Source organism: Clinocottus analis, unplaced genomic scaffold (assembly GCF_023055335.1).
Source record: "Clinocottus analis isolate CAN_PGR_092001 unplaced genomic scaffold, fCliAna1.0.p SCAF_29, whole genome shotgun sequence".
In the NCBI taxonomy this organism is placed as follows: Eukaryota; Metazoa; Chordata; class Actinopteri; order Perciformes; family Cottidae; genus Clinocottus; species Clinocottus analis.
In genome coordinates this window covers 1,529,742-1,552,500 of record NW_027176031.1, presented here as the reverse complement: position 1 = coordinate 1,552,500, position 22,759 = coordinate 1,529,742, and the positions used below count along the sequence as shown (strand labels likewise).

Here is a 22,759-nt window from a genome sequence, read left to right as displayed (position 1 = left end):
ATATATATATACATATATATATATATATATATATATGTATATATATGTGTATATATGTGTGTGTGTGTTTGTGTGTGTGTGTGTGTGTGTGTGTGTGTGTGTGTGTGTGTGGTTGTAGCGGAAAAGCTGCAGAAGAAATACAGTGGGTAGAACTTGAATTCTAAGGTCAACTATTAATTGTCTCTGAATAAAAGTTTTTACTGAACTGATAACAAAGGATGTCATATGTGTACATATTGTAAAGCCCTCTAAGGCCAATGTGGGTGTTTGGGCGATACAAATATAAATCCAATTGAATTGAACCAAAAGCCGTTGAAACTGCAGCCCACGAGCATGAGAGCTGCAGTTTCTTACAGCTGCTGTTCCCTCTGACAACATTAACTTGTAGCTTCGTCAACAGATTTGATCTGCGTCATATTATTGTCATAAAATGTCGACAGCAAACTGAAATATTTAGGAGCTGCAACACAATTCAGTCTTCAACAGGTTTCAGTACACGCAGTACAGAGACCTTTAACGTACTGACAGTGAGACTTACATTGTAGAATGGCTGTTCCTCTCGGTCCAGAAGACCAGTTATGGTTACAAACCCTGTGTTAGGGTTCACCACAAAGAGGCCGACTGGTGGCTTGTCAGCTCCTGGTCCGGTAAGAAAATAATGCACCTCCTTAATTACGTCTCTATCAGAGCGAATCTGGCAACAAAACACAAATTCAAACAAACTGTTATGATTATTGCTTTTTCAGCCATTTCAGTGTTCAGTGTTACATTATGACATACCCACTAGATTTTGGATTATTGCAAACACATTCTCTTAAAGTTGTGTTAACTACACTGAGGTGTCCTTTCAAAATAAACTTCCACGTTTTGAACGTACGTGTTCAAAATTATCTTCCAATGTAGATTTACATAGTTTTTATGGTTTACTTGGTCAGGTTAGGGCAACATAACTAGGGACAACAGCTTGGGGAAAGATGCAATAACATGGTAAATACATGTAACCAGAATAATTTAATCTGGGATCTTAATTATTATGTTTTTGAACTATGTTACTGTCCCCTTAAGTGAGGTCGACAAGTTGTCACACAGCTGTTTTCCTCTGTACACAGAAAACAGCTTGGAGAGTCAATCTTCTCTGTAATATACAATCTTTGTTACTTCATGCACAGAGATTGATCCATCTCTTAATAGAGGATCTTTGTTTATTTTTTAACGTCTGCTTTTCAGTACGGTAGGAGTTAGGAGGAGGAAAAGATTAGTTTGATACCTACAGATAAAAGTTAGTAAATTTAAATTAAATGTTTACGACGAGTCATTGAAGAGCTGCAGTTTCGCCCAGAGATAGCTAGAATTTTGAACATTTGATATCCTGGTGAGTTGGTTGATGTTAAACGCTTGTACCGTCGTGTGTTAGCTTCGTTAGCAGGAATGCTCGATGATATGTTGGAAGTAAATTCTGTATTCTACTAAAACCAGTCAGGACAAATCTGAACGGGATACAAAAAACATTTATGAAGGTGTAATGATTGTAATTGAATGCGTTGAGTTATGTATGTTTGCTAATTAGTTACTATATTGTGTGTGATGTTTATAGCCAGGCAGTGGCAGGCCCAGTTGAATGAGTAGTATTAGTAATGAACTATTGTCCTGCGCCTGTGCATAGGCTGTTTTTTTTTGTATAGTTCTTCGTTGGAACCAGAGGTGTCGTCCATCCACCGTCCTGCATGCCATCACTCACCCCATCTTCATTCATCCCACTATCTACCTTCACCTGAAGAAATCTTCATTCATCTCAACATCACAGTTCACCTGGAGTCCATTTCGCGGGACATTGTTGTGCACAGGGGGGGCGGTAGGACATTTGAGATGTCAGGATTTTTTTATTTGAATGATCAATTGTTGTATTATAGGTTGTCATATTGTTGTCTAATTAAACCTGCTGTTGTGCACGTAATTCGGGGTGGATCTTTCTTGTCTGTACAGCCGTCAGACGAGTGACATATTAACCAATCTCCTCATCGAACCTGAATAAAATTTAGATAATTCCCCTATCTTCTGTCTATTCTGCATTGTCTCTAAAGCGACAGCTGCAGATGGGTTACATACACATGTGATTATATGTTAACTGTAACATAATGAGAATTAATTTGTTACTGTCCTAACATTAGGTAGACTGAAACAACATGTGAAACCAGGTTCATTACTGGCTTATTGGCAGGCTTGCCAATAATGTGACAGAAAGCTGCTCCTGTTACTTCCTGTCTTACTTAACTCATTCTGAGGTCACCATATGCAATGAGTAAAAAGCCAAATAACCTTGGCAATGAAGTCCTGATGAGTGTAGTCAACGTTCTCCATCAGCTTGGCAGGAGGAAGGATCCATTCTCTCTTCTTCCTCCTCAGCGTCTTTGGCGTCTTCTCTTTTGCCTCAGCACTGAGCATCTGAAAGCAACAAAGGCATAGAGGCTAACCCATTAGCACAATGGTTATCCAAGTAGCACAAAGATGGTCCCAGTAGCACTAACCCAGTAGCACAAAGGTTATCCTAGTAGGACAAAGGCTGACCAAGTAGCATTAACTAACCCAGTAGCACAACGACTATCCCGGCAGCACAACGGCTGACCCAGTAGCATGAACTAAACCAGTAGCACAAAGGCTAAGACAGCCGCGCAGAAGATAACCCAGTAGGACAAAGGCTAACTCAGGAGCATAAAGCTAACCCAGAAGCATCAAGGTTCAGTAGCACAAAGGCTAACCTAATAGCATAAAGGCTAACCCAGTCGCTTAAAGCACCAATATGCCTACGCCGATGTAAAACTGAAATTGAAACATGCTTTTATCCAGGTATTTTTCATATCTAAATGTTATTAAAAAAATATCAGCATAGATAATTGATGTCTACTCAAGCATTTGTTAATAATTCATGAAAAAGTTTTGGTAAAAATCAAAACTAATTCTGTTAACTTATGCAGCACAGGAATGAATTAAATGAAAGATTTGTTAAAAAAAATGCTGACACTGTGTACATATATTCTAAAATTAAACTCATGTGATATTGCGGTATTGTGTGTGTGTGCGCATGTGCTGTGTGTACGTGTGTGTGTGTGTGTGCGTGGAGAGATGGTCTGAGGTGTGGTTCAGCTTCTGAGCACTACCAGGGAGCAAGCCAGCTCCAAATGTGAAGAATTTATGGTACGCAGCACCTGGTCACACCGTGTGAAGGTAACACTATGTTCCTAGCAGAAGGAAATGTAGAAGAGCATCCGAGCCAGACCTGGTCTGCGTGGTGACAGTGATGTGTGAAGCAGCAGGCCTGCCGATAGCATCACAGCGTTGTTGGAGTTGCTGCTGTTGTTGTATTCAACAGAGAGCGAGTAGTTTGACAGTAGTGAATCGGTGCAAAAAGTGTGTTCAACCTGGCAGTAAATGATTCATTAGCTCCTGCACGTAGCTAGCAGCGGGTAGCACGTGACACCACACATGGCCCTCTTTACCTAGAGAAACTCTGGACTGAACAAATTCACACTCCAATGAAAGCCAGGAGGACATGCTACTAAATGACACAGACGCAGACAGTGAAAAGGGGTTGATATTTGGACCATCGTCTGAACAAGTGCTAATAAAATAGAGAAAAGACCCTACTGACTGCAGGCTGTACAGAAGCAGACAAGTTGGCACAGGGCAGGCAGAGAGACAACTGTAAAGGTATCACTAAACTGCCTCGGCATTGTCTAATTTATTTCTTAACATTTAACTATGGTTGTTTGAAGGTAAATAATCCTTTCTAGATGTCAGGGTGGAGGCAATTTTGCCTAACATCAAAGACTGCAGCAATTAAATATACTCTACAATAAAGTCTTTTTCAACGGAAATCTGCTCAGAAAACAAGAAACATCTAAAGTTCTCTTAGTTACAGCATGATAAGACACTTTTATTTAGCTCAAAAGCCCACTAACAAGAACAAACCTTTAGTACATTCTGGAAAACCAATTTATTGATACTTTCTCTAGGTTATATCCTTAAATATCTATTTAAATCTTACTTTGTTGTAACTGTAAAGGACCATTTGGGCAACTTTGTAAGTTATGAACTGCATAAAAAAGTACTGGACTTGAATATGCATATTATCTCACACAAATAGATAATAAACTATGTCCTGCATGTTTAAAACTGCAATGAGATCATATCCCTGGATGTGAACACTGTCTAAATGAGCCAGACAGACATACAGACGTTCCTCAGCTTTTACTCCAGCTAACTCATTCCATAGTATTGCTCACGCAAGTCTCCAAATAGCATTTCAGAGCGGCTTGACACCATATCAAACAAGCTGACATGATGTAAGTGAGCAGCTTTTCATTTATTTTCAGTTACAGTGGAGACAACAACACGCAGCAACTGGATCTGTTTATCAAAGCACTATTTGCTGATGCAGCGTTTCATTTCATAGCAGTATTTATGAGCTAAGTAAAAATTTATGAGGTAACTAAAAATATATGTCTGACATGCAGGATTATCAACTCTGCAAGACTTTGAAAAACAATTAAAGTATAGCATTTCTACTTAAGTATGACTTATCATCACAAATAATAGCATTCAAAACAAATTAGTCCACTTGAAGTATAAATTAGTAGTTTGTAACAAAATATTCCGACATGACTTGCAGCATGTTCTGGTGAGTCAAGGTTAAATTAGCTTAAATTAGAAGTAGCTTCAGGGTGAATACTCACCAGTGCCAGCAATAACAGAAGCAGCGGGCCCACTTCTGTGAAGAAAAGCCAAGCCATGGGTTCAGAGAAGCCACAGCGTGCGGCAGCCTGTTTTTCCTCTGTGCAAAACCCTACTGCAGACGTGAGGCCAACACACAACTAACTGTACAACACACCTGTCAGCTTCATCCCCCTCCCTCCACACCTACAACCAGACATGCATGTGCAGACCCCTCCTCCTCTCTTATACGCTTGTATGCTTTCATAACCTTAACCGTCACACATGTGCATGTTTCTCAAAGGCGTGTCTGAAGCTGCAGTATGCACAATACGTGCCTGAGTAAAGCCTCAGGCACTTGATGAAGTTGACAAGGACAGACAGGTAAAGCACACTGTAAAAAGCTCTTGATCAGGAGAGAACCTACCACTGTCAAAAATGTATTTTATATTGTGTTACGTTGCGTTACGTTGTGTTACATTGTGTTACGTTGCGTTGTTACGTTGTGTTGTTTTAGGTTGTGTTACGTTGTGTTTGGTTGTGTTAGGTTGTGTTACGTTGCGTGAGGTTGTGTTACGTTGCGTTGCGTTGCGTTACGTAGTGTAGCGTTACGTAGTGTAGCGTTACGTAGTGTAGCGTTACGTAGCGTTGCGTTACGTAGTGTAGCGTTACGTAGTGTAGCGTTACGTAGTGTTACGTTGCGTTATGTATCGTTACGTTATTATTTTGATCCATTTTTGTTTATGATGATCTCTTCCTTTTATTAATGATGATTTACAGTGTGTAGCTGTTTTATAATATACATTCATAGATATAATTTATTAAATTAAATATTAATATATTATATATCTCATAATATTGTAGGTGTTGTTTTCATCAAAACAAATTGACAATTGAAGAGAATCATTTAGAACAAGTCCTCTTTTATATTCTCATAGCTGCAATATTGAAAACATATCTTTTCTGTTTACATGTAAATTCCTCCATGTTTACGGACTGAGATGCCCAACATAGTGCAGGTTTTCATCATAAACAGTCAAATCTTTTCCATTCACCATTAATAGATAGTTGCTCCCAACATTATTTGACGAACACTATGTTTGTTGTTGTCTTGCCTTTATTTTTTATAGCAAAGTTTCAGTTGAAATTACATCTTAATCACACATCAACATAGCTGCTGAGATTTATTTGCTCCTGGAAATTCTCAAGAGTTATGCAAATGATTATGGCAGGCAGCTTAATTGGAAACTACCTGGCACTAACAACAAAGTCAACAGGTTACACCTGTTGACTTCAACTTACAACTTACACATCGACAGCACCAAAACAATGCCGGAGGAAAGTCAATGAGGATCCTTTTTCATGGTGGACACACATGTTTTCCAAACCTTTCTATTTTTTTGACTGAAACCTGATTGTTTTATAATTCTGAAATGAAGAGGCCATGTCCACACTACAACGTTTACATTTTAAAACGTAAATCTCTAGAGCACTGAAGACGGTTTGGAAACTCTCCCAAGGATGGATCCGTTGTTACTAACAGACACCTTGCTGTCTCTTGAGCTGCCACATAACCAGCAGCAGGAGTGGAGTTTGGAGACTTGATCCACTTTGTGAAAGTATTTTTACTTTGCTCAGTTTGCTGCAGCAGTTGAGGAATAGCAGTTGAGGAATAGCTCTTCTTCACTCATCTGCAGCTTGATACTTTTCAACATTACATCTTTTGTTTGATGCTGAAGAGCTGCATTCGGCTCCGGAGCCATGCAGAACAAAAGCAGATCATGTGGATGAAGAAAATGAGCGAGTCAAAGTGAAGTTGTAGAAAAAACAAAATGTGGATGGTAAAAATCCTGAGTAAGAGAAGCTTCTCTCAGATGACCAAGTTTGTGGCCAGCAGAAGTAACTGAGACAAACAGGGAGACTACTGTTTGCAAATTGTCCACAAGATATGCCAACCTGGGAATGCCACAGGAGTCAGAGGGCAAGCCAGTCCAAAAGTCCTTAAGTAATTCTCTAACACATGCCATGAGTGCTTTCCGTCATATATATATATATATATATATATATATATATATATATATATATATATATATATATATATATATATATATATATATATATATATATATATATATATATATCTCCTAGCTTTCAAAGTGGCTTTTGACTGAGTTGCGAGTGCTGTGAAGCCAGTGTCTTTCCTTTGCTTTGTGCCCGAGTGTCTGTGAAGCTTTGATTGTTTTAGTGCTTCAGTTGATTTCCCATCATTCAACACGCTGTGCTGTCTGTTCTGCATCACATCCTCAATTATAAATCCAAATCCGGTCTATTCAGATTTGCTCACCAAGCGCTTTGGAGCTTTCACTAGCGCAGGGTTGTTTCCCACTACTTTGTCATTTAAAAAAACAATTCCATTTTCTCTGCACTATGAAAAGAAGTAGCTTGATATATGACCCAAAAAATGTTTTTATCTGATCTAACCATTTGACATAACCTCCGCTGTCGACTAGATAGCGCTCTGAACAGCTGCCTGAGATGTAGCACTGCTCTTAGCGTCAAGGAAATCACCTTTCAGGGTGTTATGACCTCGAGTGCATGGGATGGAAGTGGGCCCTGATGCTGTTCACCTCCCGGCTTGAGGGGGAGGGGGTGGGGAGTGATGATATGATTGCCTTGCTCTGTGCCTTCTTTTCATTGCAGGTGATTGGACAGAAGTACTTAAGAGGGAACCTGTGGGGGGCCGGCTCTCTTTCTCCAGCTTCCAACTGGGCCATGCAGCACAGACCTGATTCTTGGGTGGTGGGCTTAGAAAGGGTTTGTTTCTTTCATGGTCTAGGAAAGTTAGGTGACTTGTTTGGATTGTTTTGTTTGTTATTTTGGGCCAGGCTCACCCTGAAGAATTTACGACACTGAGAACAAAATAAAAACATCATTGTTCATTACAAACTGCAGTATTGGTCCTAATTTGGGAGGTGGGGAGACCCGTTTGTGTGATACACTTCGGCATCCCTAGGCCGGGCGTAACACAGGGGTAAAAACAAAGACCAACTTTTAGGCACACGAGAGCTCTCTTCTCATCATGACCCACTGATGCATGAGCACGGATAAGGATGACACATTATTTGAGCTTCATTATTTGACATTTGAGTTCATTGCATTACGTGGCGGAAGAATTTTGAAAAGATTTCTAAAGGAAAGGGAGGATGCTCTTTATTATTCAGTCATCTGTGATGTTACAGGTATTTCACACACTGAGCAGAATGTTGAGCTCAGAAGATATGAGTTGGAACAAAGGCCCAGAAGACTGGAATCACTGAATGGTTTCTTGACTAGTTACGACAGCGGAATAAACACGTCAGGTACAGTCAGGGAATGTCCGAGCCCAATTATAAAAAATGTTCAATGTTATGTCCAACTTGAGTTTCCATCACGAATACGACTCCTCCCATTGGCATTGTTTCCGTGGTGCAGGCACATCATTTTAAGCCATTCTGTGCCGCCACCACGATGTGCCATTCGCAGGTCACAATGTGCCATCAATTCTTTAGTGCGTGCTATATTGACCCAGAAAGCTGAATTAAAAAAATTGGAAATCTGTTGTTCTTGCATCCTGCAGCGTCCCTTCACGTGACAGCAACTGAGTTGGAGGTATGAAGAACTACAGGCTGCTACTTCAGCTTGGATTTCTGGGTAACGGTGAGCTCGCTCAACATAACATCTTGCTCTTTGGTTGTAATACAAACTGCCAAAACGACTTTCCTGATGAGGGCAGAGGACATTAAGGATGAGATACTTGTCACACGTATTGTGTGTGTTTTGGATGCCTGGCTTGATTCAGTACGTTTGCATAAAGTAAGCCCCTTTAATAGTAACATCCCTTTAATGTTGAAATACATAACCACGACCTACAACAAGCTAATGCATCGGTCTTGATGTGTTACTTTCAGTATGTACCCTCCACCCAGTCCAGTGAGTTGTGATTGTAAACCTTTAGAGAACAATGTGTTTTATATGTCCTTCATATCATGAATGCATGAACCCAAAACGTTGTAGGGATTTTATTATTCCCACATGTTTTCAACATTTCAGAAGAAGTATAGTAAGTCAGGAGGATGAGAAAGGAGAAAAACAAGGAGAAAAGCATAAATCTGCTGTCATCCAGTGTTTATTACCATGTATTACTGCACACACCACCACCAGACTCATGATGGACAGTTCTGCGCTGCCATCCAGTGGTAGAATAATGTACCGGCACCAGCTGGTTGAAGATAAGATAATCCTTTATTCGCAGTGAAGGAATTGCAGCAATACAGCAGCAGTGCACACAAGAGACAAATGGTAAATACAAAAATGAATTAAAAAATAAATAAACAGTTATACAGTAATGTTTGAGGGAAGCTCTTATATATATATATATATATATATATATATATATATATATATATATATATATATATATATATATATATATAGATATATATATAGATATATATATATATATATAGATATATATATATATATATATAGATATATATAGATATAGATATCTATATCTATATATCTATATCTATATATCTATGAGGTATCAGAGGCGAGGCAGTCGAACTGCTGACGATTGAAGCGACGACACAGACGGAGTCGCCTGTTACCTAAGAGAAAATAAAGTACATTACGAACCTGAAAGCTACTAGTGTTGCTCTCTTTGTGGTGCCCGATACGCACAGGGTAACGAGGTCCGTTACAGTGAAGCCTAACATGGGCCGGTGGATGGTGGCGGGGATCTCGGCCATGCAAAAGGAGCAGGCGCAGAAGAACCGGCAGTTTTGGGGGGCTCTCCATGACAATGCCGAGCGGCAGGCCTTTGCCAAGGAGCAGATCGCCGCCCCGACAGCAGCAGCGGCGCTGACGCCGGCACTCTGCCGGCCCCCTCTCTGCTGGCAAGGGTAACCCTGCAACAAATGACGTCAGCCGATGACGCACAGTCATAACTGGAGTTGTTTGAGGCAACCGCGGGGGCATGTGGATGGCCGGCAGGCGAATGGGCGGTCCAGCTCCTGCCTCTCCTGGTTGGAAAGGTGCAGACAACAGCGCCGGGGCTACCCCTGGCAACTAGGTGGGTGTACACGGACGATCGTAAAGGAGTGATCGATCGGCTCGGACTGTCACCGGAGGACGACCGGCGGAGGTTCTGTAAGGCAAGGCTGGAGGCCTAGGACCGGCCATTCGCTTCGGCCCAGCGCCTGAGGGACGCCGCCACGAGATGGCTACAACCCGGGGACGCGGTAGGGGCGCAAGCAGTGGTCAAAAAGGTGGTCCTAGAGCAGTTTGTGGGCGGACTGCCAACCCGATCATCAGCGTGGGTCCGCGACATCAGCCCAAACATTTCCGGAGGGAGTGTCCCTTGATGGTGTCAGTGGAGATTAAATACGAGGACAAAACGCATAATGTAAAGGCTGCAGTTTGTTCCCGCCTTACTGATCTTGGGAACCAATTGGCCGGGGTAATAAGTTAATGGGGCAGGCAGCGAGGGTGCGTTCACGGCAGACAATGTCATGCGATTTGTGTGCCTTGCTCAGCGGTGACGCTGTAACAGTTCACCCTCACACTTCACTCAAGGGAGAAAAGCACTATGCTAACTGAAGGACAACGGCGTATCTGCTGGTAATAAAGTGGGATATGTTGACTGAAGACAAAAAACACATGACCCAGAAATCAGTTTTAATGACTGTTATTGAGGCTAACTGAACAACACAACACACAAAGGATTAAGAACAAGCACTAACGCCTCCCCAAAACCCAACTTAATCCCCAGTCCCCGACAGTCCCGCAGTTAATTGCCGTCTCCTGTCAACGTAAAAAAGTCTGAAGTTCCGCAACGGGCGGAAATAGGGCTGAAACAGGGCGCAACGCCGCGTCTCCTTACCCCGCGCTACCGTAGTCCTTTGGGCTCAATGTCCTGGTCCACGGCGCAGTCCTCCGCGAATGATGCGCCCTTGCTGCACATCCTACCCGGAATGCCAATTGGTAAATCGGTCGAGTGAATCGGCATGGACCTCATTGGGCCATTTCACTGGAGCTCACACGGTTATCGCTTTGTGTCAACAGTGAATTATACTCTTGCAACTACAACTGCGGCTGGCCAAGCAGTTGGATTGACGGACTTGTTTTGGTTTATAGTTCCCGTGCGTTTTTCATACGCCATAACAGTAGGTGGCGCAACGGCCGTACAGTCGACCTGCACACCAATGTTCACTGATATCTCCCTCCAGGAATTCACCACCATCTGCGTGTCCTTGTGCTCTGTCAAAGACGGGTTATATAAATGCTCATATTTGCGGACCTCTTCAGTCAAACGTTTTTCAAAGGAATCCACTGTTCGTGTTTCTGCTGTGGCTTTTAAAAATAGCGGTATTATGCTATGAAACCGGAAATGCGAAACTCAGAAAGGATGTGGTTAGCAGACCAATCACAGCCTTGTGGGCTGCGAACGGCTCATGTTCCTTTAACGGATAATCAGAAATTTTGGGTGATGCACGTAAGCACACAAAATGGCTGATTTGACTACGCGAGGGGGTCCATGCGTGTCTTGCGTGCTTGCGTCCCTGCGTAAAACCCGAGTATAAATCAGCCTTTAGACCTGGTGGACTACGCAATGCGATATCTGGAGGCGGTGCCATTGCGCAACATTTCTGCAAAGAGTGTTGCGCTCTGTTGTTTGCAGTGCAGGAGGTTCCCTCGGCCTCCACGGGATCATGTGGGGGGAACCATGTGGGGTGCTCGACCTGATAAAAGAAAAATGGGAGGAAGGGCTGAGCACCAGTAAAAATGAAATCCAATACGTCCTGTACCTGCGAGCAAACCTACACACACTGGGTCGGATGTCATGTGAGAATTTGCTCCAGACCCAGTGGTCGTAGTAAGGGGGCCCCTAACCAACCTCAAAAAAAAAAGAAAAAGCCCCTTATCATCATGAACAAAAGCATGGTCAATTGTATTAAAATTCTTAAGAAATACGTTGTAGTTAAAATGTCCAGTTCATGGTTATCTGTCGAGTCCCTACACCCCATACTTTCACAATAAAATGGACTAGTCCGTAACGGTGTGCGGCGCAAAAGATAAATACAGTGACTGGAGGACTGGAAATTACACAGACGATTCAGAAGCAAGACAAGAATAAAATCTCAAATGAAACGAAGTTATCCAAGCGGCTCAATTCAAAGTTAAAAAAACAAAAGACGCCGATAAATATTTAGAAACGCTGCCAAAGATTACAAGATGACACATTTTTTTATGGCTACTGGGGATACAGGCAGGAATGTCCAAAGCGTTAAACATGCCCCTACAGCAGCAGCAGCTAGATGTGAAGTGGTGCTAGGTGAGGATAACGATGTTAACCAAGACAATGAAGAGGACATCATGTTGTTGCCTCCCACCGTCACTGACAGTGTTATTGATGACGTTGACAACGATGACGATGATGGGACTTTGGTGAGTCAACTGCCTAGTTACGCTAATAGCCCTAGCCCTACCTGTGGTAATCCTTCTGCCACCAACAAAAGCACTGTTGGCTTGCTGACAGATGACTCTCTGGCCTAAGAAGCTCACTGCAGAGGAGCAATGTGTGATTTTCCGAAAAGGTCCTATACAAACCAGTGTGCTAGAATTCACCAAAAATCGAGAGGCAGAGAGTTACCAGTAATAATCACTGCTTCCAAATGAAAAACAGGGAAAAGATTAACAGGACGTGGCTTATCTACAGTGAATTAAGAAACTGTATTATGTGCTTTTGTTGACGGCTTTTTGGTGAGGGGAAAACACATTTAAGTTCAGATGGTTTTAACCACTGGAGAAACCTCGGAGCTCACCTGAAACAGCATGAGAGGTCTGCCGAACATGCATCTTATATGGAGTCCTGGCAGAAACACTTACCCAAAGACTTCAGACAGGCACAGCCATTAATCAGCTGAACCAAAATGCAATGATGGCAGAAATTGAGAGATGGAGAAATATTTAAAAATATTGCTCGCCATAATTACCCATCGAGCTGAGCAAAATCTTGCTTTTCGTGGGCATACAGAGAAATTATGAGCATGGCAATGGAAATTTCCTTGGACAAGTACAGCTGATAAAAAAATTTGAGCCTGTCATGAAAGAACATTTAAGAAGAATCCACGAAAAAGCTGTTAGACACTAATTTGAGTAAGCAGATCCAGAATGAATTGATAGCACGTGGCAAATAGCACCCTTCATGCCATTGTTGAAAAAGTGAAGAGGGCCAAATATTATGCTGTCATAATGGATTGCACACCTGACATCAGCCACAATGAACAGCTAGCTATCCGTGGTCCGTTCTCTTTTGGGGATCGGGCGGGGGTGGGGGGCATACATACCTTCGCCTTGGGCTGCTAATTTGCTAAATCTGCCACTGCTCTTCACGCACCAGATTGAGACTCCTCCGGGTGTGACGGTGCGGTTACGACCCTATAGGTTACTTGAACACAAAAGAAAAGTGGTTCAGAGGGAAATGGCGGCAATGCGGGTAATAGAAAAGTCCAACAGTGCCTGGTCTAGCCCCATTGTTCTGGTGGTCAAGAAGGATGGGTCTATACTGTTCTGCATGGACTATCGCAGAGTGAATGTGTCACGTTTTGATGCATACCCAATGCCTGGGTCGACGAGCTCCTGGACCGACTGGGCACAGCGCTTTTCTTTACGACACTGGATTCGACCAAGGGCTACTGGCAGATTCCCCTATCGCCAGAGTCCAAGGAAAAAATGGCCTTCTCCACTCCATTTGGTTAAAACCAATTAACCACGCTACCCTTCGGGTTGTTTGGTGCCCCGGCCACCTTTCAGCGTCTCATGGACCGGATGCTGCGTCCGCACGCTGCATATGCTGCCACCTACTTGCTGAAGACCCTGAGGCAGGCTAGGCTCACTGCCAACCCGGGGAAGTGTGCGGTTGGACGGAGGGAGGTACAGTATCTGGAGTACCACTTGGGCGGCGGGCATGCGCGCCCTCAGGTGGACAAGACCGCCGCTATTTCCGCGTGCCTGCGGCCCAAGACAAAAAAAGAGTCGACCTGCACATCAACGTTCACCGATGTCTCCCTCCAGGAATTCACCGCCATCTGTGTCTCCTTATACTCCGTCAAAGATGGGTTACATAAATGTTCATATTTGCAGACCTCTACAGCCAAACGTTTTTCAACAGGATCAATTGTTTGTGTTTCTGCTGTGGCTTTTAGAATTAGTCCCATCATTATACTAGAATATATATCTCTAAACTAAACAACTCACACCAAAACTATTTATATTGATAATGAACATAGTAGGTAAGAGGAAAGTGTATTACTCGTAAGAGCTACTTGTACCAATGCTCTTATTTATGCCTAAAAAATACTTTTAAAAACAGAGTGATAATAAATTACACCAAAACATTAACCCTTTAGACTCTGATGTAATTTTCTTGATTTGACATAATTTCTTAAATTCACCTTTTAAAGACACGTGCATATAAGATTCATACCCATGTTTTACATCACAAATTGCAGAATAATCTCCGTTCTCTATATAACAAGGCACCATTGTTATAAGGCAAAAGTGTAAATAAATGGGACTCTAAAGCTGAAAAATTGAATCTTGATTTTGGTAAATTCTTTATACCTCTTGTGAGTTTACCCAATGCTTTAGGTTCACATAATCAGTGCAATACATGAATAAAATGGTAGATACATGTAAATAAATATCCCATTCATCCATCCATTATCAGCTGCTTATCCGGGATCGGCTCTTGGTGGCAGATACAAATGTTACCCAGTTTTCACAAAGCCACTCTTCTGTAAAGCCAGCATTTGTTAAACGGGTGAGTAAAGCCTGCTCTATGCCATCTGCTCTCTGATTTTCTAATTCAACAAGTTCAAGGAATATGAACTCAGGGCTTTCTTCTTGAATTGCCGCTTTACCAGAAACTGACATGACAGGTTTGTGACTTAGAGAAGAGGCCTCGTCAATTAGGACAGCTAACTTAGTCGATGATGCTATTATGCTACTGACAATTTTGCTCTGCATCTCACTGGCAACATGTTGTATTATTTGTGTTGCACTGTAACGTGAATGAAGTATTGAGTCCATCTTTACACCATTCAGTTCCTGCAGCTCAATGAGACTTTTATGGTCAGAAAAGGGTCTGTTCTTTTTGACCAAATGGTAGGCTGTTCGGAACACAGCTTTGGTTTCCTTCATGTAGGACTAAGTCATAATCTCCACTGCACTCTCAATGGCCGCTTCTTTCTGTTGTTCTGCCACCTTCACAGCTTGATTGTGGGCCTTGGACAAAGCATGTTTCCTGACCTTATTTCTCAAGACTGACAGACTTGTTTCTCTACTTCCCTGAGAAGACACTTGAATTTCAAAGTTCATCCATTCTCTTGAGAGTGATACACTTTGCTCCTTGTTGATCCCAATGGAGTTCATACTGCTACAGACCAGACATCCTGTGAAAAAAATGTAACTATCGTATCCACAGCTGTATGTGTGCATGGTCCATTTCTCCCATATACATACAAGTACACACACACCACACACACTTAATGTGTGTCCACTGTTTCAGAAGCTACCCAAACTAACAATATACCTAAAGTCCACAGCTCAGGCCAGTCATTATTGATGTCTAAAGGAAGAACAACACAAGTTATTTAATTATAGGCTATAAAGGGTAACAATGACCACAACCTATTCAAAAGTGTAAAGTTATCACCCTAATAATCCGCATCATTTTATTTTTTTTAATTTTAGCCCCCAAATAGCCACTGATAAAGCTACAGCTACATCATGCGTAATTGACTGTGTCAATACAAAGTGTGAAAACTCTTCTAAGAAAAGGCCTTATAACGTGACTCAATGTTGCACACAAATTAGACCAAAACACAGACAAACATTATGCCCTCTTCAACCAGGTGCTAAGTAAACAGAATAACATTTCCTTTCGTGAGGAACAAGCACTTGGAAACTTTTATAAAATAAAATATAAGTACTTGTTTTTATAATTTACCCAAATTCATGGATTCCACATGACGTCCCTATGCTTTAAGTGCCGCCATATTTGTGCCAGAATCTGGCTGTGCGTCGCTCAAGGTCAAAATGTCCTGATACTGCATGTGCTTTTGGCTGTAAAAACAGTCGCCAAAGTAGCCCAGATATAAGATTTTATTTAGTCTAAAATTGGTAGATCAGCGGAATAAAAGGGCTGGTTTCAATTCGAAGGGAACAATGGCAGCCAATATCTACCCTCAGATTGTGCAATGTCATAAGTTAGCAGTAGCTAAATTTTTACCTCAATTTATCTAGCTAGTGCTACCTAGCTATTTTTTTAAAATCTCTTTTACAGGAAAATGCTGACAATCCAAAACATTAGTTAACTTCAGTTGCCATAGCTAACGTTACAATTAAGCAGTTAGCTGTGTCATGTCACCAAACACACAATGATCTTATAAAGTTATGTTAGCTAACGTTAGCTAGTTGCTAATGTTCTTCAGATAGTAACTAGCTGTGCTCTTGAAATACCTTCAGGCTATCTCTGGTGTACCAGTATGGATTTTGTGTACAAGATAAATGTAAAAAGAAAGTTGGGGCAGATGCTTAGTTGAAATTAATAAACAAGACGAGTTAAAAGAACTAAAAACTAAGAGAAAGTGACGTAATGAGTCAATTCAGGAAACATTTACATACTCGTGAACCAGCCTCACTAGAATCAAAAAATGTCCCTCTACTGTACATTTCAGTAAGTACTGGATTTGCAGTGTTGTAATTTGAGCTACAAATTTGTGAATCCATTTCTGATTGAAATCTAGAATAGAACATAAAAAATAATTTACACTGCTTTATTAGCAAGTCATGCTTGTACCTGGGATCCTGTGTGCCTTCCATGCCTTTATGACATTTGTGATGCCAATCCTAGCCATCTGGCATCTCAGGTTTGACACACAATACTTGGATGTGTTGTCCTGCATGTCCAGTTCCTCCTGGTCCACCAGCTGCATCAAAGCTGTCTTCAAAGGGTAGTTGACCTGGGCATTCACCTCCGACCACAACCTCTCGATTACATGGTTCTGTGCTTGTTTTAAGGATATTTATAAACACAACTTAGTTTAGGAATGTGTAAAATTTAGTAGAAGGAACAGCAACACTAACATTTTTCAACAACGTGATTTTCAACCAGTGGTTATAGTATTACTATCTCTCTTTATCTCTATCTCTCTTTTCATCCAATCAAAAAAGGCAACAGGTATCTGTTCCATCTGCAGTCTTTAACTGGAGAGATCGCTCTCAAAAAACAATTATGCACCCACTGGTTACATTTTGTGCAACCGGCATCAGACTGTTACCACAGAACCCCGCCTGCCTACGTGCACACCAAACCTGTCTTTTGATTAATTATTCTAAACAGCTTATTCTGTGAAACCAGGCGTATTGGAGATGGACGCACTGACGCTCACACAGCTTTACAAAAAAAAGTAAAATCACTTAAAACTTCTTGCTCCACTTATAACTCCCCCATGACCATCTGGTTCCTGTCTCTCACTCAGAGTAACCAGGGCAACGGCTGCGCATGCCAAGTTTTATGTAAGTAGATTTAAGGCCATGATGGGCAACATGACGTGATAGCGATTGTGCAGTTCTAAAATGAAATAAGTCTCAGCAGTCTCTCAACTGACATTTTATTAATATCACATCAATAACTCTATTAACATGAGACTTTAGCAGTATTTCTAAACATGACCTCCGGAGTTGCAGACATTAGCTGACAGATCCGCCCTTCCACAAGCTTACGCTTTTTACTCCATTTTTTTTGTATTTTGGATTTAACGCTCACGCTTAAATGGCTGTGCTTCTCTCAGGATGTTGACGGAATTATTGGACATGACAAAGTCTCCACCTTTTTCAGCTCCACCCTGTCTGTCTGGGTTAATACTAACAATTGATAGCATTAGACCATGACTTGTTTCCTTTTCAAGACAGATCATTTCAACATTATGTTTGCATGGAAGAGAAGATTTTTTTTCCAAAGTACTCTAATCTCTTAAATAATGAAGCACATAATCAAACACATGCAATTACACCCCTAGGGCTAGGTGTCCTACAGCTCATATGACCTTGATATAAATACCAGACCCTATTGTCCTTTATCTCTAACGAATCCACAACTCCTTGTCTTCATAAATATGATCAAAAATCAAGAGTGAGCAAAAAAGGACTCCTCAATCGCTCTCAGAGTTTTTTTTAACTGTATTGTTCTATGCCTTCCCATCATGCCACAGAGTAATACATATTTAGAAAAGTTAAGACCTAAAACATCTAAATCTGCAATAGTCACAATAAACAAAAGCATGGACATGTTTTGGTCACATATCTTCTTACCAGGGTTACAGAACTTGAAATTAATTAGATACAAACTGTGGATGATGATAGCGCAGTTTTAGTTTTTGAAAAAACACACTTCTCATGTATGTGAGATCAGAAAGAGGGGCATGGGCTTATATAAGGTTAAAGAAATTAGACACATTATGCTCCTTTTCAGACTAATTTGGTGCAATTTTATTTTGAGTTAATCCTAGAACATATGTTCATGCTTTCATATACATGAGGTTCTGTTACTGCCTTGACGGCTGTGTGTGTGTGTGTGCGTGCGGTCGTTTGCATTTGCTTCTGTGAATGGCATCACAATACCGACTCCTAAACCAGAGATTTCACAACGTCACATGTACAAGAAATTACCAGCGATCAAGGTGACAGGTTTATCCTGACGTTTGGCATAAAAAGGTTTCTTTATCGTTGGTCACATGTCAGATTATATGCATACATATATACACATACAATATGGATATATTTATACCATGACACCTTTAAAGTGTGATTACTCATTATTTTGTGCATGAATCGCTAAGAATCATCATTGTATGGAATGTTTAAAGCAAGCAGGCCCGGGGTGGGCAATCGGGAGAGTTCCCGGTGGGCCGCTTCACTTCTGGGCCGGTCGAGAATTTTATTTGTTGCCGTTAATCGATCTTCTCTTAAAGTGGGCTACACACGTTCCGTATCTTGACACCGGCAGCCTCTGCATGGGTTGTACGATGCAAGGATGTTCACCCCTCCCAAATAGAGTTGGTTCGGTCCATTATGGAACCAACCAACTTTATTTAGGGTGGGGCGGGGGGAGAACTTCCTTGCGTGGTACAACTGGTGTACCACGTGAGATTTGGTACCACTCTGTGGTTTTGTACCACTCTATTTGGAAAGGGAGAGAACTTTCTCGCGTGGAACACCAGTTGTACCACGCAAGGAAGTTCTCCCTCTTTCCAAATAGAGTTGGTTCGGTCCGTAGCCGTCTTTTCCAAAACGTTTTCTCAGATAGGCTACGGATAGCTGGGCCAGCCCGACCGCAACGACATGCGTCATGGAGGATGAACGGGAGGAAGAGGGCAAGGGGGGCTGAAAAAGTCAGATTGAAAAAAAAATAATTGGCTAACGATGTAGCCTTGGTTAATATTGTTGTAGCGTTGTCAACCTATTCCCAAGCAAAATATGACATTGAAGTGCTTGTATCTTGTACCCAACAGTGAGCTGCTGGCTTCACACATTACCAAGTACACGGACATAAAAACTAAGTCATTAATAAATACATGGAGAAAGGCCTGTACTTTCGGGTAAGTGGTTACGGTACGCCGTTAACAGATTACGCTACGCATGCGCGACTCGCCGATTTTTGGCGTTTTGCCAAAAACTAATCTCCGTGAAGTCTCCATCAGGTGTCTGCTGCTCTGTCTCTCAAAACCGGGAAAAAACCTAATCTCAACATGGAGAGTGAACTGAGAGCGTCCGTATCAAGTCTACAACCCCGTTTAAAAAAGATGTGTAGAAGAAAGCAGATCACTGCAGCACTAATACTGATACAACCTGATGCTCACACATCTGCACTTTTGTTTTGCAATTTGCTTTTAGTTTTCCAAAATGAGCTATTTAGTAGTAACTACATATCTTTTATTTGTCATGTCTGTTAATTGTGTATGGATGTGCACTGCCTAGGAAGTAGTGATTACAATGCATTTATTTCTGGTTTTGTTAATTTATCAACCTATCCTTGTGGAATAGTGGAATATTTTTTGTAAACTTCCCATCTTAAGTGGATTATTATTGTTGTATTTAACCTTTACATTATTTGTTGGACCATGGAATTAATAAAACAAAAATATAAGATAGTAAGAGCTAAACTGTTGCTTCGTTTATCCAATTTACACTACCATGGAAAAAGTGGGCCGGTCTTGAGCTTGAAATTCCCAGGCTGAAAAGTGGCCCCACTCCGGCCCTGAAAGCAAGAAAACCAAGGGTTAAAATACAATGTGCTATTTAGGGATTCCCAGCATATTTAACATCCTTCACTCCATTTCATCAAGTGTAACAGTCCACATAAACTAGACGGAGAAGAGACAAGTCTATTTGAACCTGTAGAAATGTTTTAATCCCGCTGCTCTTCTGAACGACAGTGGGAGGAAAAATACATCAATAAAGTGTTCTCATCCAGAACAGTGTATGTTTGATCATGCTGATATCAGGAGATTGACTTTCATGATTTAAGTTTGTGTGTTAATAAATACCTTTGTGCAAATTAAAAAGTTTGACCACAGCAGATGCCAAACATAAAACTGAGATGGGAAAAGCATGTCTATACTTGATATATTCCGCTATAATCGGGGCTATTAGCAATTCAAATGCAGGAGGCAGTGAAGCGTGCGTGTGTGCGTGTATATTGCTCCATCTTATCAGTTTCTGTCTGCACACACTGTCTTAATAGAAACATCACACAACATTGTGTCACCATGGCTTCACACACAGGTTAACAACAGACACAGACGCTTCAAGCATAGCCGCTAATGCTTTACAGCAGTTCATTACGTTATCAGCTCATGTGGTCCTCGGAGAGAATGAAACACACTCAGAAGTGGATCTACCAGCACAGCTGATGTCAAGTAATGAGGTTCAAACACTTGAGGCCTGGAGCTGCCTGAGTGCAAGTGGATACAAATCATCAAGTAGAGGAAAATGTACTTTAAAGTCAGTGAGAGAAGACATTTTCCTGTGGACACACAACTACTCATATTCACTCTACGTCTGCCACAGTTCAGATGTCTGTCCAGAAGACTTACGTCCTTCAACCGGCCAACACCCTATGAGAAGTTGGCTGTTAATGAGTGGAAGAAGATTTGAGCCACCAGTTACCATTAATCTTTTATTAGAGTGAAGAGTGCATTATGATATATTTTTTTATTTCTGATATACCACAAAACTGCCCAAAATGCATTCTAGCAGTAGTACTGCAATGACCGATTGCTCGGCCTTCAGCTGCCTTTCCCCTGGCAAGGTAAGAGACTCACAGTATCACATTTAATTCAAAGTATTTTGTATCGCCCAAAATAACAAATACTAATTTGCTTTTGAGGGCTTTACAATCTGTACATGTGTGTGAGGTTCGTGAGGTCCCTGTCCTCACATGTCAAAGTGGCCCTGAGCAAGACACTTAACCCCTAGCTGCTCCCCGGGCGCCTCAAAAGGGCAGCCCACTTCTCCTTAACCAAGGATGGGTCAAATGCAGAGAAGAATTTCCCCAAGGGGATTAATAAATTACTCTCTTTTTTTCTTTCTGTCCCAAAACCTCACGCCTCACAGCTGTCCCTCTCTGAGTCCCCTTATCCCTCTCTCTCTCCCTGATTCCCCTTCTCCCCCTGAGTCCCGGTCCCCATTCTCAGGAGCCTCGCCCTGCGGAACCCCCACTTCGCTCTCTGGCGTCTCTTCTTGGCTGTCCCCCGCCCTGTCCCGCCCCCCCCGGACTGCTCTAGCCTGCCTGGTGGCCGTCCTCTGGCACAGCCACCGGACTGTTTTTCCTGGTTGTTGTGTCTCCCCTGATTGCCTGATTCCATTCACCTGCCCTCACCCACTCCCATGTCTGTCTCCTAATTGTTTATGAGCCACACCTGTGTTTCCCTTCTCCTATGTATACCTCCCTATTTTCCGTTGTCCCCTGTTAGGTAGTCATATCTCATTTTCAGTTCATCATTTAATACCAGTGTGTATTGTGTTAAGCATCCAGCTGTTTTTGGTTCCTGTTTTTTGTGTCTGTTTATTGGACCCTGCCTTCTGTCTCGTCTTCCTCGGCACGTGAGTCCTCTGACTCTGCAGAGACTCATTATCGATAGTGGCTATTTCTTATACTTTACTGTCATAGATTTTATTTGTTTACTTAATTTCTTATATTCCAATAGATTTTTTGGTTTACATGTATTTTGTGTAAAATTTACAGTATTTCAGTTTTCAGCCAAAGTTTGAAAAAGAATCTATGAAATCAATAAAACCGTATCTCCTATATTAGTTGACAATATTCCTGTATTGTGTTTACAGTCTGCTGTGCCAAGTAGCCAAAAGTCAATGAATGCAGGTGTTCAGTTTAGATGTTTTTTAGAAGGTGGGTGTGTGTGTGTCGATGTGGGGGTGCGTGTGTTCTGCCGTGTTGCCACACACACTGTAGCGCACCACGCTGCCTCTCTCAGTGTGCCGCCTTTTGGAGATGATCAAAGAGGAATCACTGAGTCTCTGAAGAACATAACAACGCTGCATGCAGTCCGCTCTCGCAGATGTCATTTTCATTTCCTTTGAACACATGATACATACAAACATTGTCTTACCGGAGTACAAACAAAGGAACAGAACTATATTTCATTTTGTACGCCAATAACTTCAAAATGTAACGCATCTGCAGTCTTTTGAGCACCACAACACAGCGAAGAAACCATGCGCACATCCTGGTTTGGCCAATTTGAAACATACATTTTATCTGGAAAATAAAACTTATGGATTGGCATGACAAATGGAAAATAAAAGGTTTCCCTTCATTAAGTGTGTTCCACCCTAATGTGTAAAGCACACTCAATTTGTACATAAAATAATTGCTGAAGTAGACATTGATTTGCTAGAAAGTTTGTCATATGAACTTAAAAAGGTA

General features: G+C 41.7%; 1 protein-coding gene across 1 annotated transcript in view; it reads right to left on the bottom strand.

The window, feature by feature from the left end:
* si:ch73-74h11.1 (desmoglein-2.1) overlaps nt 1-4,735 on the bottom strand; it is a 19,119-nt gene extending 14,384 nt beyond the window's left edge. The window contains exons 1-3 of the mRNA XM_068593184.1: nt 4,731-4,735; nt 2,317-2,442; nt 539-694 (exon numbers count right to left, since the gene is read on the bottom strand). Coding sequence (XP_068449285.1) covers nt 539-694; nt 2,317-2,442 — 282 coding nt within the window. The 5' untranslated portion in view covers nt 4,731-4,735. The remainder of the gene's footprint in view (nt 1-538; nt 695-2,316; nt 2,443-4,730) is intronic.
* Nucleotides 4,736-22,759: the final 18,024 nt, after the last annotated feature.